Below are 17,282 nucleotides of genomic sequence, written 5' to 3' on the forward strand. Positions count from 1 at the left end.
TGCAGCTGCGTTCTTACATTTTATTCGTTTATTGTTTTATAAGATATTCTCCATGTTTTAATAAAGATGTGGTAATTACGACTGTCTTTTTTAATTGTGATAGGTAGGAAACTAGCAAGGTTTTTTATGATTCTTATCTGAACGGTAGTACTTTCGGCTTTATCAGTGATATTAAATTTTGGAAAGCAATTTATTCAGCCTGCATGTAGATATCTGTTAATGAAACAGAAGAACATCTGCCTCCAGCGAAGATGTTTCTCGTTCTCGCCCTTCTTAAACTGCGCGCGTCTAATCCGGTGAATGTCTGGCATGACAAACTCGATTTGTTGTCAAAACTGATGATTCCTTATTGAAAGCCATTCAGCTTGGTGATTCTGTTATACGAAGTCAGCAAGGGGCGAGCTATTCTCGCGATAGGTTTTGGAAACGATCGCGAGGTGAACAACCAAAGTTATATTTAAAATGTCTGCATGAGTGTAACCTCCAAAGAGTCTCTCATGACCATTGCTTGCTGGTGTTTTGAAATTACTCCTTCCCATTTGAAAAAATATAGCAGCTCTTTTTATTTAGGATGATGCTTTGGAGCATTTTGTTTGCTATAGAGCGCAGCGTTTCACTTTACGCAACGGTGGCCATGCTGGTGTACTAAGAAAATCCTCTGAGAGTTGAACTCTTTCCTTTCTTTTGTTTCAATAAATAAGCATAGACGCTGGCCACGTGAATGAAACCGCTCTTCATACACTCTGCTGATGCGAAACAAATGTTCATATATCGTGAACATTCGGGATCGTAAATATAGCGCTAGTACAAAGTTATAACTTTTACGCCTTTTCACATTTACCATTTATTTTTCCTTATTTTGCGTTGTCGATTCTATCTTTGCTTTAATTTCAAACGGACATCTAGAAAAGTAAACTATTGGATCTATCAGACATCCCTCATTCTAAAACAAATCTTCACGATTCAGTACAATTTTTGGACGAAGAAAATGACAGATATGACCCTTTAACCCTTTAACTCGCAGAAGTGATTAGCATCTAACTTCTCTTTTTATAATATCATTACATTGTTCAGGAGGAAGGTGATAAGAATAGGCAACAGTATCAGCTAGAGGATGCACTTTTGATATAAACCCAAATTATTTGACCAACAATGTACAATAAAATCTATAGCAGCCAGAAGGGAGAGTTACTAATCAAATCTTGGGAGTCCAAGGGTTAAAAGTAGCTATTCACTTAGAATAGAGAGTATAAAAATGATTCACACATGTCTATAACATAATCTTTTTACAAGACAAAACCTATGCCAAAAAAAAACAAGTAAAAACAACTCCTGCAAGAAAGAAAGACGTTTCGGTGTCATCTTGACACCATTTTCAAGGTGAAAATGCTTGCTGATAAACCGTGAAAAAAGTTTATCAGTAAGTATTTTGAATTTGAAAATGGCGTCAAGATGACACCGAACTTTCGTCATCTCTTGCACGCGTTGTTTTTTACTTGTTTTTGTATAACTAAACCTTTGCTTATTAAAACGTATGTAGCACGGACAATTTGGTAACGGCATTTATACAGGTATAAAGGTTCGGCAGAGGTACATTAAGTCCTCCCTTTCTGCATGTCCTCGTTTGAAGGAATCTGTCATGTTATTCCAATGCCGTACAAATTTGTTGGAAGGTGTTGCAGTCGCTTCGAACGGGCCCAAACGTACCCCACTTTTAAATATTTAAACCTTATCTAACAATATCCAAATTCATATAAAGATACGGGAGATGTTCAAAAGGATCCAGCTCGCTTTGTCTGGAGGCAGCGTGGCCTCGTGGTTAGGGCGCTGGACTTGCAATTCGGAGGCCCCAAGTTCAAGTCCCGCGCTGACCGCCAGCTGTATAAATTTGTTCACGGTCGTCCCGAGTTCAAATCCTCGACCATGCTTGTAAACAGCCAACTGGTTTGCCTCTAGCCAGTTGGGATTCTTAACTCTGTTATGTTTGATTCAAACTATTTGTTCAGGATTTTTTTCTCCAGGAATGATGGAATTGTTGAGTATCAGATCTGTTTAAAACATCACTGATCCTGGGCGCAAGTTCATTCACACTTTGAAAACGTCCGTGGCCATTGGAATCATGACCAGTTTCTTTTCTACAACTGTTGGCCATCCGAAAGATAATGTTTTCACACGTATACTGCTTGAGGTAAGCTGCACTTATTAACTATAAAAACAAGCATGAAACATTTTAGTGATTACTCGTGAACAACAACAGCCTTGATATTCTGCAGCGTCTTCATCGCCCTTTTTGCAGAAGTCCTTCAACATCTCCCTGGTCTCTCGCCACCTTATGTTCAGTGCTTCTAGTTTCTTTTCAACTGTTTCCGTAGTGGTCATGTTTAACGACTCTTTCGTTATTTCCTGACCAAGTTTATTGATTGCTTCCATCGTAGCTTCTTTCTTCTCTATCTCTTCATAACGAGCCTAAAGAAAACACAAATTTTTGTCTTAATGTTATCTTGATGATTCCTTTCTATTCCGCCAGCGCCTGCCTGGCGCTTCAGCAACGTCAACAGCCTTCATGGTGGCAAACTTTGCTACTGTTACGTTCATCTTCCAGGAGAATGAAAGGCTGTTTACCTCATGTAAGAACAACCGGTCAGAAACTGTCAGAGACCAGAGGAATTATCCTTGCGAGGGATAGAACGACTGCACTGTCTTATCAAGTGAAAGCTCCACCCAGACCGAAGCGTTGCGTTTACCGTTATACAGAAATTGTGGTTCATACCTTATACCAGTGCAACAGGCCAGAGACTTGACGTCTCGATAACTTAAATAGGAGTGACATCATAGAGTCAAGGGTATGATTCATTTTGAGTCACTGCATTCTATATGTAACTCTTATCAGTCTTAGGGAGTGTAGACCTGCCTAACAGTGATGCACACCTCCCTTCCCAATCCTACAACCCAGGAGAGATAGACACTAGCCCTCGGGGTAGTCACTGCAACAGACTGTTGCGTCTGTAGTGGTTCCCATCCTTTATCTAACACAAGTGTCACATCAGAAAAGAGTTGTGGGACAAGACATACTACTTTTTTCCTTATTCGAGAAGACCACTGGATGGCTAACGGACCATTTTTCCAAGTGAAAACAGAAACATCACATTCTACTCACTTACGTTTTTATAAGACCTCGAGGGGTTGATAGATCGGAAATCGAACCCAGACCTACCGCTACGAAATCTGGCACCCAGCCAATGGAACTCCATGGCAACAACTTTTCAAGTGATAAGTATAACTGTGTAAAAATTTATCTGACCTTACATAAAGAATACAAACGGTTTCCAAGGTCTTAAACCTTTTTTTGAAATTGATGTGCAAAGCAATCCAACCTTAATTTGCTGCACTGTCCCTGTCACTTCCTTCGGATCCATTTCCACGTGCAATGAATTCACTAACTTTTGAGAGTCAGTCATCCACTGGTTCATTAACTGCACCTCTCTATCAAAATTGGTCGTCTTCACATCCAGGAACGACTTACAGAAAATAGAAAAAATCACTGATAATCAAATAATGTTTAGCAAAAATACGTATTGACTAGCTCGTTCGTTGAAATCCCGGCTCCGAATCAACACTGAACAAATACTTCTTGAAACTTTAGAGCTTGTGAATGACTACATTGAAGTCTCTCAATTGCTCAATTACTTTAGCAATTTATCTCAGCCTTGGAACGCAAAATAACTATTTTTATTTTGTTTATTCATTTATCTTTTTTTTTTGGATCTAAATTTTTTCAATTTAACTTTAATTCTTATTTATCCTTATTGTATGGCTATCTCAGTTTTCTGCAAACAGTTTTGTCTTATTTTATTACCTTAAGTTTGTCTTCATCTTTCCCCCGCCTCGATTAGCCTTTAATGCTATTTGCGGTGGGAAAGTTTTTTCCGATTTCTTATACCCGTGATTAATTAACTGAGTGTGTAATTACTGTAGGTACCTTTGTGGAATAAAATTGTTGTTGTTCTTGTTGTTTTTTGAAACGACTCTCTGACACTAGTCAGACAGTCAAACAAAGTCTATGATACGACAATATGGATTTATTGTACTTGGCTATAACTGAGTATCACAAAAGGAGCATCAGTCCTTGAATTCAGGTCTAGTTATGCTGAATCAGTAGTAATGTCATTTGAATCGATGAAGAGCATATACAGCCGTCTGATACAGCCCTATGGCCGTATCAAAAAGCTGCTATCAATGATTTACTTGCTTCTTCCAAGTTCTATACTAGAAACTTTCTTGATCTCGTTTTGTTGGAATCTCATTATTTGAAACCTTATAATGCATTAAGCATGAATATTGCCCTGAAATTTTTATCACGCTACATTTGATATCATGTCATCTGAAGGTCCCTGGCTGAAGAGACACTGATGTTCCGCTGAAGAAAAAACAATGGTATGAGCATCGGTTACGATAAGGTTTACGGAAGCAATAGTTTCACGCAAGGCATTTACTATGACCCATTCTGCCAAACGTGAAAAAGAAAAGGTTTCAAAGCACGAATTTTAAAGCTGCAAGTACCTTGGACGAATCCATTTCCGCAAATCCTTCATCAGCAAGAATATCGTCAAGAGACTGAGAGAGCATGGCGTAATCATCACTAATCTGGACAGTTTCTTCTTCCACCTCTGACGGTGACCCACTACGTTGTTGATCATATAGCTGAAGCTCCATTTCAAACCTTGAAAGGTAAAAGGTGACGGGCATGAAAACGGGGCGTCCCATTCTCCTACGATTTATGTCACTAAATAGTAACAGCTACGTCGTCAATACAATTAGATTGCCCAAAATCGAATGGACAGTCATTGAAACAAAGAGCTTTTTGAGAAATCTACTGTTGAAAATGATCAGGCGCGAAATAGGAATAATTCCAGGTTGACATCTTTTTCGAGGGCTAGTAGGTAATCAGCTGTTGATATTATCATAGATTATGCTACCCTCGCTAAAAATCACTTCTACTGCACCTAATACATGAGCCATTGCTTTAAATATGTAACTATGAATACGAGGTGAAAGCGTCGGAACATTGAAGAAAAAGGGGTCATTTTGGTCCAGCAAACAGTTTACGCAAACGATTTCATTAGTGTAAAGTTGTCACGAGAACAAAACGCCAATTATCGCGATGCATATATCAACCAGTTTATTCATCAATCGGTTTACGCTTTCGTATTGCTTCATGGAATAGCTAACCTGTCTCCACTTTCCTTGCAACTGTTTTTCAGCTGTTGTTGTCTTTCAATGAGAGCAACTGTTTTCTTTTTGATGAAAGTACACGTCTGATCGTCGACCAAATTTCTTTCCAACAGTTTGTCTGCTATGTGACTCACTTTGTTTATTGGGTCATCGTACTGGTCCAAATCCTCCATGAGTCTCTGACGGACAAAGGCTTTCGGTTAGTCACATTGTGTCTACGTTTTTGGGCGCTTAAGTAAACGCACATTGTAATTATTGAAATTACTTGTTATTGCAAAGAGAAGGATTTAACAGTTCAGTCAAAGGAGTAAATGTTCAGCAGGTAAATCGCCAAAAGACTACCGTCAAGAATGTTCCAACTTAAATGGACATACCAAGAGAACTTGGACACTTTCCACTTAAAAACATTCCGCTTTGAAATTTTGGGAATGGAACGGTACATTCCAGTTGTTGACCCAAGCCACCGCGCGTTTGGTCATTGTGCTTGTACGTGAGATAAAAGAAGAGCGGTACTAAAGACAACCATTTCGTCAAATGGAAAGGGACATTTCGGTCCGCCCGACCAACCGAAATGACCGCACCGGTCAAAGATTCCCGTGGGACGGAATCGAAATGGTTAATTCCATTTGATTTCTGACCAAAATTTCTGGAATTTTGGGTTCAATGGAAAGCGTCTCTTTAGTATCAAAAGTGTCAGCTCCTTTAGCCTCGCAAAAGGACAAAAAGATTGGTTACATGTCAGTTCTACACAATTTCGATCACCAAAATCCGGCTGGCATTCCAAGGTATAATCTTACCTTCTGTTTTAGACCATTTTCTGTCAAGGAAAGACGGTCATCATCTTCATAGACTTCAGGCGTATTCATTTGTTGCTCGATTTTATCAAAATCTTCACTAATAGTCTTCATCGAGTTGTGGGCATGCTCCAAGGTGGCCTTTACGATACTGTGATGAAACACAACAATCATTACTGAATCATAAACACAAATAAAATTGTGCTTGTGATCAAGTGCCAATGAACTCTCTCGAAACTCGCAAAATAATCAATTTTGTGCTATTCTTTAAACTATGTAAGAACACTGAAATTTCTATATTTTCAATCAAATTATAATTATTATTATAAAAACAATATTACTACTTTTTACTACAAGTCTACAAATATTTTACTTTTTCACTTCAAAATGACATCCTTGCAGGTTCTGGGAATGTTAGCAGTGTTAACAGTCCTTTCAAGGAATTAACTTAATTAAGACCTGGGACCTATTGACGCTTGAATTTTGCATAAATGCACTGCACAAACGGCTTACAAAGCCATAGAGAAACTAGTGGGTCTCTTGCATTTGTCGTTAGCCAGATTTTTAAATAACTTGTGTCAACTTGAACGCCCTAAGGGAAAGTTCACACCTTCCCCTGTACCTGTCTGAAGTTATTAATAAATACTTAAAGCAGGTTTAAGCTAATTTCCTACCGATTCTTATTGGAGATGTGTTCTTTCCACAGTTCGTCCCATCGATTCTGCAAATTTTCCACTCTCTTTTCAAGGATCTTTCTGTCAGTGTCGTTAAACAGGCCTTCAGTTTTAGCCTTTTCAAATTTGTCCACTTCGGATTGAAACTCAAATCTCTTTCTCCTTAGATCAGACTCAAATTGCTGGAAGAAATAAAACAGAAAATAGAACATATATAACGGCTTATCTAGTCAATGTCTTTTAGACATCCTTTACAAAATGTGGCAACAAATCAATCTAATGTACCTTCCACATACTTGTTAATAACGTTGCTTTTTCATACAAAGAAGTTTCGTTGTAGCGAAACTTAAATTCTTGGAATAACGGTATCATTTCTATTGATTCAAGGAGATCACTCTTCGAGAATACTCGAATTACTCGGAAAATGATGGCTTTATTTAGGAGACTATAAAGTTCTGTAGAGGGCAGCATGCTCCCACCTCTCCCATACCCCCAGACTTTCTCAATAGATCATTCCGTCATTGTTACCCTCATGAACTTAGGTGAAAGATTTAGTCAACGAATACCAATCATGTATTTTTACTACTTACCATAATGTCATCTAGTTGCTTTTCAAGTTCGCGTCTATTTGAACCAGCAGCTGAAAATTTCTGGAGCGCTTCCGTGTCGAGATCGTTAATTGTATTTTCTTGTTTCTTCAAAGACAAGTCAAAAGTTTTGAAGGCATCCCTTTGTTTTTCCAACCTGTTAGATGAAGATTTATTACAGAGTTTAATCAGTCACATGTTGATGAATAATATTGAGTAAATAAAATATGGCGAAGTACCCAGGAGGGAAGGGAATGGCTATAACAGCAGTGATCTCCATTCTTCGATAATCTTAGCAAAAATGATGTCAAAGCAAACGAAAATGAGCCTTAACTATACAATGATTTTACAATGAATGGGAAATTTTGGTTGTGAAAAAGGTAACTGAGTTGACATTTAAGTGTAAAAGGCAGAATTTTCGAAAACTACTTGGAGTATGATTATAAGGTAAGCGATTCTACTTATAATCATTATTACTGGTATTATTTTATTATCATCGTCATTATCATCATCATGTTCATCATCATTATTACTGTTTTGTTTTTATATCCATTGTCACTCACGATTGTTTTTTATGTCTTACCGATTCTTGTTTGCTATGTGTTCCTCCCACAATTTTCTCCAGCGAGATTGCAGATTCTTCACCCTCTCTTCAAGAATTGCTTGGTCTTTGTCACTAAACAATCCTTCTCCCTTGGCTTTGTCGAATCGCTCTATTTCTGATTGAAATTCAGACTTCGAATTCTTTAAATCTGTTTCAAGCCTCTGTTAAAATATAGCATTTGTATTAGGATAAATCCCTACACTAATAAACTACTTATGCAGAATTGCGAAACCCTCCTAGGCCCAAAGAGGCATGTAAAGTCTAATTTCTCCAGATATAATATGACTGCATGCTGAAGTACCTCTAAGATGAAAGGTTTCTATTTTTAAACAACCCGGCTTTCTTCGTTTTAGGATTAACAGAGACTGGTGCTGGAAACATTAGTGTGTCAAAGACCCGGGGAGGGAATTCTCCCTTAATGAGCTGCATACACTGTGGGTATGTGCAGTCCCAACGCAGGGGTATTTTTTTTTAAGTCCTTTTGGTCTTCAATTGGGTACAGCTTTCAGTATATCTCCAATAGGCTGAGGTTTGTTGCACAGGAAAGAGGGTCTGGAAATGGCCATGTTGCTTGATCAGTTTCGTTGAAAATGTTGCTTCAAATAGAGTAGGGAAAATCACATATTTTGGTCTGAAATATAGTAGGGAAAATCACATATTTTGGTCTGACCAAAAGTTGGGAAAATCATATATTGTGGTCTAAAACTGGAGAGTTAGGGTTTCAGAGCTTTTGATCACCCACCTTGTATAGTACAACCGCGAGGACAAACGCCAAATAGCTACTCACCGACATGTCATCAAGTTGTTTTTGAATCTCTTCCGCGTTTGAGTCAATATTTGAGAATTTCTCCAGCGATTTCGAGTGGAGATCCTGAATGGTCTTTTCACATGCCTCGAGAGTTAGGGCAAAGGTTTGGAAAGCTTTCCTTTGATTCTGCAACCTGGAAGGATATTTGGTCAATAGTAACAAATGTGCCTTCAATTATATTATTTAAGTCTGTTACAATTCCAGTCCTTGATAAGGACTGAAAAAGCTTTCAAAGAACTCTTACTCCAGAAAAAATAGTCATTTCTTACCCAATTTTTCTACTGTCACCGAGATGGAGCAAAACCCGCAAATTACAAATTCTGCCTACGTTTCGAAAGCCGTGAAAAATGTGAAACAGCCAAATTAAAGGACACAAATTTCATACATGGTAACGTAATTTACTTAAAATAGTCCCATATGTGAGAATGGGTGTTTTTCCTTTTCAGGCTAGCTAGTCGATTCATCTCCTAAAGTAAAGTTTTCCATTCCTCCATAATCTCTCTGGCGTGATGTGCCGCCTCTCCCAGCAGTTGATCGTGGAAGAAGAAAAAATTCTATTTTGGTTGTAACATCTGGACTTTTTTCTTTCAACATACCTCAGTTTTTCTTCCACGGGTTGTCTGTTTTTCATCATAAGAATGTGCACGGGATCCATTGAGGCATTTACATTCATGGAGCTCGTGCTGGTAACGACTTCCGGCGTGGGTAAGTTATCTTGCTCGTCAACGTACACTTTATAAGACTGAGCACCCTGTAGAAAACACAGTAATTAGAGCAATGGTGTGATCGTTGAAAGAAAACTACAACTACACTACTGTCTATCTCTGCAATAATGAGTATGTACTTGATATTTCTAACGCCGAATTTCCGACTTTATCTCAAACTAACGAAGGCCACCCGAGTTACGAACGAGTTATGTGTCTGCTTTTTCATCTTTCGACAAAATCCAGCTGAGTCAAAGCTTAACATTGGTACTCCTAAGAAACTCTGAGCCTCTTGATAAATATATATTTCTTCGAGGAACAAAATTTATTTACTATTATGGAATTTAACCTAACCTGATCACACGCAGTGGTGTTACGACAAAGGAACTACACTAGAAAGAACACATGGGAAAACAGAAAATATCACGTGAGGTGGTGTCATTTTGTGTATAGTGAACCTAAATAAAAACCATTGCACCAGCATATTGCGCAAAATCGACTGCTCTAAACTTCCTTCAGGCAATAGATCCCTGCCTTAACTGCAACTAAAAAACAATGTTAAAGTTTATTACCTTGGGCACCACCTCCTTATCCTGTTCACCCTCACGTTTCTTTCTCAGGGATCTGTTTCTTCGAAAAGATAAATTTCTTCTAGAGCTAAATCTCCGAACGATAGAGGGCCGTTGCTTTGCCTTTCTCTTTCTTAGCTTTTCGATTTCAGCGTAAATCCTAACAAGAAAATGTGTAAATTGTAATTATGATTGGTTTACCCACGGAGCACTTAGAAATGCTAAAGCACTCGCTAAAACGTATAAGTGCGTTCCGGATCGAATTGGAATTTGGAAGTGTTGGTTTTCAAGGAGAGGGGAAAACTGGAGTACCCGGAGAAAAACCACTCGGAGCAAAGGAGAGAACCAACAACAAACTCAACACAGATCACCGTTTTCCATCAAAAAGAGCAAGTAATTAGTAGTTTCCTTCACGATTATTAGTTGTCATTCAGGTGATATAATTAAGCGGATAGTTTGTTAATATAGACAAAAGTTGAAGTTTCATTTCAGAACAAAACACTTGCCGTCAAGCAAAGTTGAGCCTTTTGCGTTGTTTGTCATTTCTCGCTCAGAATTAGATGTTGATAATTGTAAAATGGCTCGGAAAGGATCAAACTTCAGGTATGTGCTCTACTTCTGACGTTTTAAGTAAGCATATTCAAAACCAGTGAGCTAAACGATAATTTAAACAAACTTCTAAGGTCTTACCGATCCCGACTTGCATTCAACCGGTTGTCAATCGACTCCCATTTTGCTACAAGAACATTGATGACGCGCTCTAATTCATCGACATCTGCCTCGTCCATCCGACCGCTCTTCATGAGTTCAACTGCAGTGTCGTACATGTGACGCAATCTGGGTTTCGATTTTCTGAAGTTTTCCAAGACGGTCTAAAATGAGAAAGCAAAACCAATTTTTGTGGTGCAGCTCACAAGACAATGATGTTCTATCACCTTTTGACTAATGATTTTTTTAAACTTCTGAAGAAAAATATCCATCGGAAAACCTTCACAGCATTCCGCTCCAGTGAGCCCTCACCATAAGGCGAGGCCGAGGCGTGGGTGGACAATTACACACAAAGCACTATATTTTGCCACCCAAACCCTCGAGTTGATGCATTTGTCTACAGGAATGTGGGGAAGAGTTAGGTGGACCCTAACGAAATAATCTCACTTTTGGATCACGTGCGATGAAATATCTATCTACAACATATATCTAAGCTGCAGTACTTACCTGATTCTCATGAAGCTGTATCCTCACTAATCGAATGGTCGTTCCGAGTTTCTCCGGTTTATCAGCATAGGGTTCGTATTCCATCAGCCACGAATCTGCGATCTCCGAATTACTTATCCACAGCTTTAGCTTGGAGTATTCCGTTTCTACCTCTGATACAAACGTCTCAATGCTGTAAAAAAAAATTGGTTTTTCAAAGCAGGGTATCAGAATCGATGGAAGTTAGGCGGCCAGGTTCACACGAGAGATTTTTTGTAAGTGTGTATTGTAACTAATTTTATTCTTATTTCTATTGTTGTTCTATTGCAGCTTATTTTACACGACTCCACAAACATTGAGCTTTGAGTTTTATCGCGTCAAAATAAAGGATATGATAATTATGATGATGATAATGATGAGGAGGAGGAAGAGTAGGAGGAGGAAGGTGTTTTGGAAAGTTTGCTTTCTGCCATTTACACGACGTAAATGCTTGAATCCGGGTTTGGTCGCGTGTCTGGAGATGTTGAATCCTGGAACTAAAAACCAATACTTGGTATCTGGACAACCCCCTCTTGATCAGGACAAACAGATGTAATTTAAACGATGGATGGATACTCTGGAATTAAAGGATGTGTGTGAACGCCTGCAAAATCCGAATACCCTAAATATATCCGGACACATTGACAAAATCCTAAAAAGAACACTCAAGTGTAAACCAAGAGAGGATAAGCTCATTCTCTCATGTGTAAACCTGGCCTTTAAATTTATTTGTGCCAAGACATATGATCTTGGTCCAGTTACGTTTAGTTGCGTTTCACAATTTTATATCCTCGAGCTCTCCTTTCTCGAGCTCTCTCCTTTTTTCATCATAATACTACATAAAGGAACCGGACTTCCAATGAAAATGAACTTCCAAGGGACACAGCATGTGCTGTGTTTCAGTAAAGATAGACTTTACGTTCTCTTACCTGTTGGTTGTCTTGAGAACTTCCTCACCGAGTCCATTCCAACGAGAGCTAAATGCCTCTAGTTCTTGTCTCGTTTTCTCCTCTTTATTTCTGGGAATCTTTCCTTCTTGTAAACTTGATTTTCCAAATTTTTTGACTTGATTTGCCTGCTCCACTTCAGTTAATATGTCTCCAATTAAGGTCTATATAAAGACGGAAAAGCAAACAAAGCAAAATGTTGACTGTACCTGCCACATTTTGTGAATTAGTACAGGCATTGTCTCAGGGCATCGACTGAGTTAATTCAAAACACCATCCAAACTGAACATTTTTATTCTTTACTTGGAATTTGTCAGCTGTTGTGTTGGTTTCTTCATGTTAAATTTGTAAAAATTAAGGATGTTTTGCCAAGTGTAGCCACAAAGAAACATGTAGCTCTTTTGTGAGCATAATAAAGCCGTGAATAGCACAAATATTGACTTTTACTCTCGACAGCTGTGGAATTAATAGGAATTAAGCTGAGATTGGAGATTAAGCTGAGATTGGATAACGTTTAACATTATTTTCCTACTAACTTCGTTACTCCTTATTAAATTTGTAAATGCTCGTATGGGTTAATGGTGTTGCCAGGAATTACCATGTAATTTGTAACATCGCCGTCAATTTTTTCAAACTGAAAGCATCGTTTCGATTTCCTCCTCCTGCCCACAGCAGCTCCTTGAATCTTAGATTCTCTGCCGTTTTGCTGTTTCTTTAATTCTCGCAGTGTTTCCAGTGCCCTGAAGGAAATAGATATATTTAATGTAACCTCCATCTAAAGATCTCAAATTTCTTAAAAGTGTGTTTCTTAAGCGCTAGCGTTCAATGAATCAAATCATAGTAAACGTAAACTTCTTGATGAGTGCTTAGATTTCCTATGTTCCGATTCTAATTATAAATACTTATAAAGAACAAACGAAGAAGCTTTGGACTACTAGAGCGGTTTTCATTTGAGTGTCGAAAAGTAATTGGTTTTGCACTTTCTACACGATGCGATTGGCTTAAAAGATTCGCGCCACCTTTTCATCCAATCAGAAGTAAAACCAAAGCCAATTGTGACGCGCTCGCATGCATTTTCCCGCGCTTTGCGTCAGCCACATGTAATTACTTCGAGTTTTGATTGGTTCAATGTATTGTCTGTGTCCTATGTGACTGGCCAGAGTAATTACTTTGGTTTTGGTTTTACGACACTCAAACGAAAACCACTCTAATAGGAGGATGTATGAGTTACCTTTCAAGTTTTGTCCGTGCATCTTGAATATTTCTCACACCAAGATCGTCATTTTCCTCCCGCTGGTCACTTTTGTAAGTCTTAGCAGAGGCAACTTTTCGGATCTGAAAAATAAACACTCAAGACTTCCGTTTTTGTTTCAGTGAGCTCTACTCCTCACTCTCCAATGAATTACTCTTAGGGAGGCTCCTTTCCCCCCAGACTCACCTTAAATGAGTGTCAGATAGAATTGTGGAAGCAAATACATCATAGAACAGCCTTCATTTTAATAAAAATAATTTATCCTACAGCATGTGCAAATATTTAGATCTACCATTCACCCTTCATGTTTGTACAACGGAGCATGCACTCTGGATGTTAAAATAACAATTGTGCATGAGGTATGAGGCACATGAGGCATGTCACGTGTGTAAGAGGACAAATCTTATTAAATACATTCGAGAAGCAATCAATACTCACGTGATAAGCAAGTTCGTCTGTAGAGAAATTCGGTTTGGATGCTCTTGTTTCGAGGTTCTTAATTGTGCGGCTTAAATTCGATAACTTCTCTCTTAACTCTTCGTACAGTTTCTTCGTGTCGCTGTGTGAAAAACCAAATTACATTTTAATAAGTTAAACAAAGCAAGCGATCGTCATGAAAAGATAAAAACTCAACCCAAGGAGTGCATCAGTCAAACACTGCGTGTTGGGCGACAAGAACACCTTTAGTTCTTTCAAGAGGCAAGAAATAAGATCACGTTTTCATTCCTCAGTAAGTTAATACATGTAAATAAGTAAGAATATTAAGTGGATACGTAAGTAAGTTATTCTAAGTAATTTAAATAAAGATATGATAGTCGCAGTTGATATGATTATCATATTCATCAACAGAGGCGGCGGAGCGTTTTGAAACGTAAGTGGGGGAGGCGGGGGAGGGGACTCATCTTCCACTCCGCCATATGCATACCATTACTCAGAATTTCCAAAATGCAAACCTCTTTGCAATCTTCACAGTATCTAGTGGGTCCGTAGTCAGTTGTTCAGGTCCTGCTTCATGGTGCTGCTTCTTAGGTGGTTCTTGAGTCGTCTGAGGGCAGAAAATGTGCGCTCTGAAGTCACCCATGTCACCGGTATTGTCAAATACCTCCGTAAAAGTGTTTTTCGGTACCGAAACGTGGAGGCTCTGCCCCTCCATATTTGTGTTGCGGGGAGTTACGGAGCCCCTGCCCACTCCCCCAGCTCCGCCGCTTAGGATTATAAGTAAGTAAGAAAAACATTTGTTTGAAAAAAGCAAATAGGGGGTGTTACGTAACAGTTGGAAAACTAATGAATGTATTGCTTAGTTCTCATATGTTATGACCCTGGAAGAACACCCGGATAAAATGACAGCGGTGGTCTTTGTTCAGTTTAAGGGCTAAACTATGTGTGTACCACTTCGAGTGCTAAACTCTAGGATAACAACTATTAAAGTTGGAACGATCCCTTTTAAACTTTCCGAAATTTTTATGACCAGGGATTATTTCGAAAGAATCATCTTATTTTTTTTTGTTTTGTGATATTGTTCTCCAAGAGGCGGTAGAAATAAAAAAATATTTAAGGGTGTCAAATTTTTTCGTCGAGCAAACCCGTTATTATCTCAGGCGACCAAACTGTACGCGAAAATTAAATCCACTTAATAATGCAAAGAATGACTCGCAAACGGCGTTAAACACAGTGATAATGTCTGTGTTGTAGTTCAAAAACTTAATGAAATTCAGGTTAAAAAGCCTTCAATCAAGAGCTGGTCTGTTGCAAACTAGTTTGATATTTTGTTTTTCTTTCTGTCCTGGTTTGTCCTTAGCAAAAGAGAATCACTTTCTCTTGTCCCTTCAATCCCCAAAGCTTCAGTAAAACGGGCAGCAAAAAATGGCGACTTATTTTGCAATATTGCTTACCATTACCACCCACGTTCGAACCTGTCTTGCGCCAAATAAGGTTGCAAGGTTTTTTCCGAGGGTGGTAAGACGAGCGACATCGATATTTAACTCGTTTTGCAGCAAAGTCGCCAAACATGTTGCACTTTTTTTGTTGCCCGTTTTATCATACCTTAAGTGTTATTAGACAAAGAAAAATATTCACGTTATTCATGATGATGATAATAATAATAATAATAATAATAATAATAATAATAACAATAATAATAATAATAACAACCATGATAATAATAATTGAGCCAGGACACAAAGAAAATTGACACTTAAACCTTGGCGAATACCATTCAAATCTCGATTTCATTTTAATATACAACATTTGCAAGCTTTCTGATTTGTATAATAAGACGATAGGAACAGAAAAGAAAAACAAAATTAGAAAAATAACGGGCTGAGTTTAAACCTTCATCAGTTCAAACCAATGAAAGCTCTAACGAATACTTCTAGCATACGACGCCATATTAAATGGAGATGATTCTCCTATGGTGCGTTTCACAGCGTATGTGGTGACAAGTTTTTCTTTTTTTTTTTCACTTAACCACTGAACGGTGAAAGTTAATCAGGACAGCAATTTCATAGTCTAGCGATCATAGAAGAATGTACTTTTTGTTTTTGTTCATGGAAGCAACTAGATTGACGCAAACTGCATGCAATGGTTTTCTAATTCCTGCTTTGCTAAACAAACAACTGATGTTCGCCTTCTACAAAAAAAAATCGAAAAATAAAATAAGACGTCGTATTGAATAGGTTGCTTTGCGTAAAGATCAAATTCCTTTCCATTTGCCTCCTATCGGGATTGCTAAGCCACCAGAAGTCTATAGCTAAAGGCCGGAGACGCAGTCAGCTCGGTGGACGTTGTGCAATAAATGCAGTCAGTTCTAAATTGAAACCGTTTCTTCCTATTCGGAAAAAGATCATTTTTTTTAGCGAAGAAGGCTTTACATTGAGTCCAATATTTCGAAATTTTATGTTGTCCTTTATGCAATGAAAGCAAACGCTCCTCGTGCCCTTATGTCATGTGCAAACCATCACTTGGTTTAATTGTGCCCGGTTTTGGCTCTTTCTTTTGGAGTCTACCACGGAAAAGAAAGAATTACATACAATACGTCTTCTCCCCGCTAATCAGTAAAAGCGATAACAAGTTTTGCAAACGTGTTTACAGCTTAAAAAATTACGAATCATCAATATTTACTTAGTACTTCAAATGCTCACCTATGACACTCTTGGAATACTTTAATCGATGATTCCACGTTCTCGCTGTGTTTGGAAACAATATTCTACGCTACCTGCAACGTTTCCTGACTGGCTAGTCGTATCCGAGTATAACACTTGTAGAAGTAACCGGTTACTTCGAATAACATTAATTCAATCAAATTACGCAACTGATATTTACTTAATTATGGATGATGGAAACTTTACTCACGCTACATTTCATTATGAAGAGTAAGTGTCCTTTTTAAAAGTGCCTGTTTCCTCCAAATTAAGTATCTTTAAATGGATCTATTCAGTTGAATTGGTGCTCTTTATACGAGAAGGAAAACACGATCGAATACGGCGTCCCACGAAAATGTAAGCACGTAAAAACCGTATATTTTAAAACTTACCTCTTGCTGGAAGTCATGCCTGTCTGAGAGTTTTAATTTGAATCAGATTTCATAAGGCTTGTTAATTTGTCTCGGAAAGTTCGACTTGAAAATACGCACACATAGCAAATAAGACGCTTCGATGTTAAAAAATCACTATGAAGTAATTTACATGTGAACCTGAAAAGAACTCCAAAAATGCATATTTTCTAATTTAAAACCACACTTTAATGAACTCACACAAAAGAAATGCTTTAATGAACTATTAAAACAAGACAATGATCCTCCTCCGGGCTTGTCCTGATAACAATAATCTGGATTTTCAGTACAATAGAGAGTGGCAACAGTGAGGTTTTTCACTTTCTTT

General features: G+C 38.2%; 1 protein-coding gene across 1 annotated transcript; it reads right to left on the reverse strand.

Moving 5' to 3' along the window:
• Positions 1 to 813: 813 nt before the first annotated feature.
• On the reverse strand, positions 814 to 17,067 carry LOC140949006 (uncharacterized). Its single transcript, XM_073398265.1, has 18 exons — positions 16,937 to 17,067; positions 13,843 to 13,963; positions 13,384 to 13,487; positions 12,751 to 12,892; positions 12,135 to 12,316; positions 11,188 to 11,359; positions 10,663 to 10,844; positions 9,976 to 10,132; positions 9,296 to 9,450; positions 8,679 to 8,832; positions 7,871 to 8,052; positions 7,291 to 7,444; positions 6,701 to 6,882; positions 6,030 to 6,177; positions 5,230 to 5,411; positions 4,561 to 4,720; positions 3,375 to 3,518; positions 814 to 2,466 (listed from the first exon to the last, which is right to left on the reverse strand). The coding sequence occupies exons 1-18, from the start codon at positions 16,951 to 16,953 to the stop codon at positions 2,203 to 2,205; spliced, it is 2,802 nt and encodes a 933-aa protein (XP_073254366.1). The 5' UTR covers positions 16,954 to 17,067; the 3' UTR covers positions 814 to 2,202.
• Positions 17,068 to 17,282: the final 215 nt, after the last annotated feature.

This window comes from Porites lutea, chromosome 1 (genome assembly GCF_958299795.1).
Source record: "Porites lutea chromosome 1, jaPorLute2.1, whole genome shotgun sequence".
Lineage (NCBI taxonomy): Eukaryota > Metazoa > Cnidaria > Anthozoa > Scleractinia > Poritidae > Porites > Porites lutea.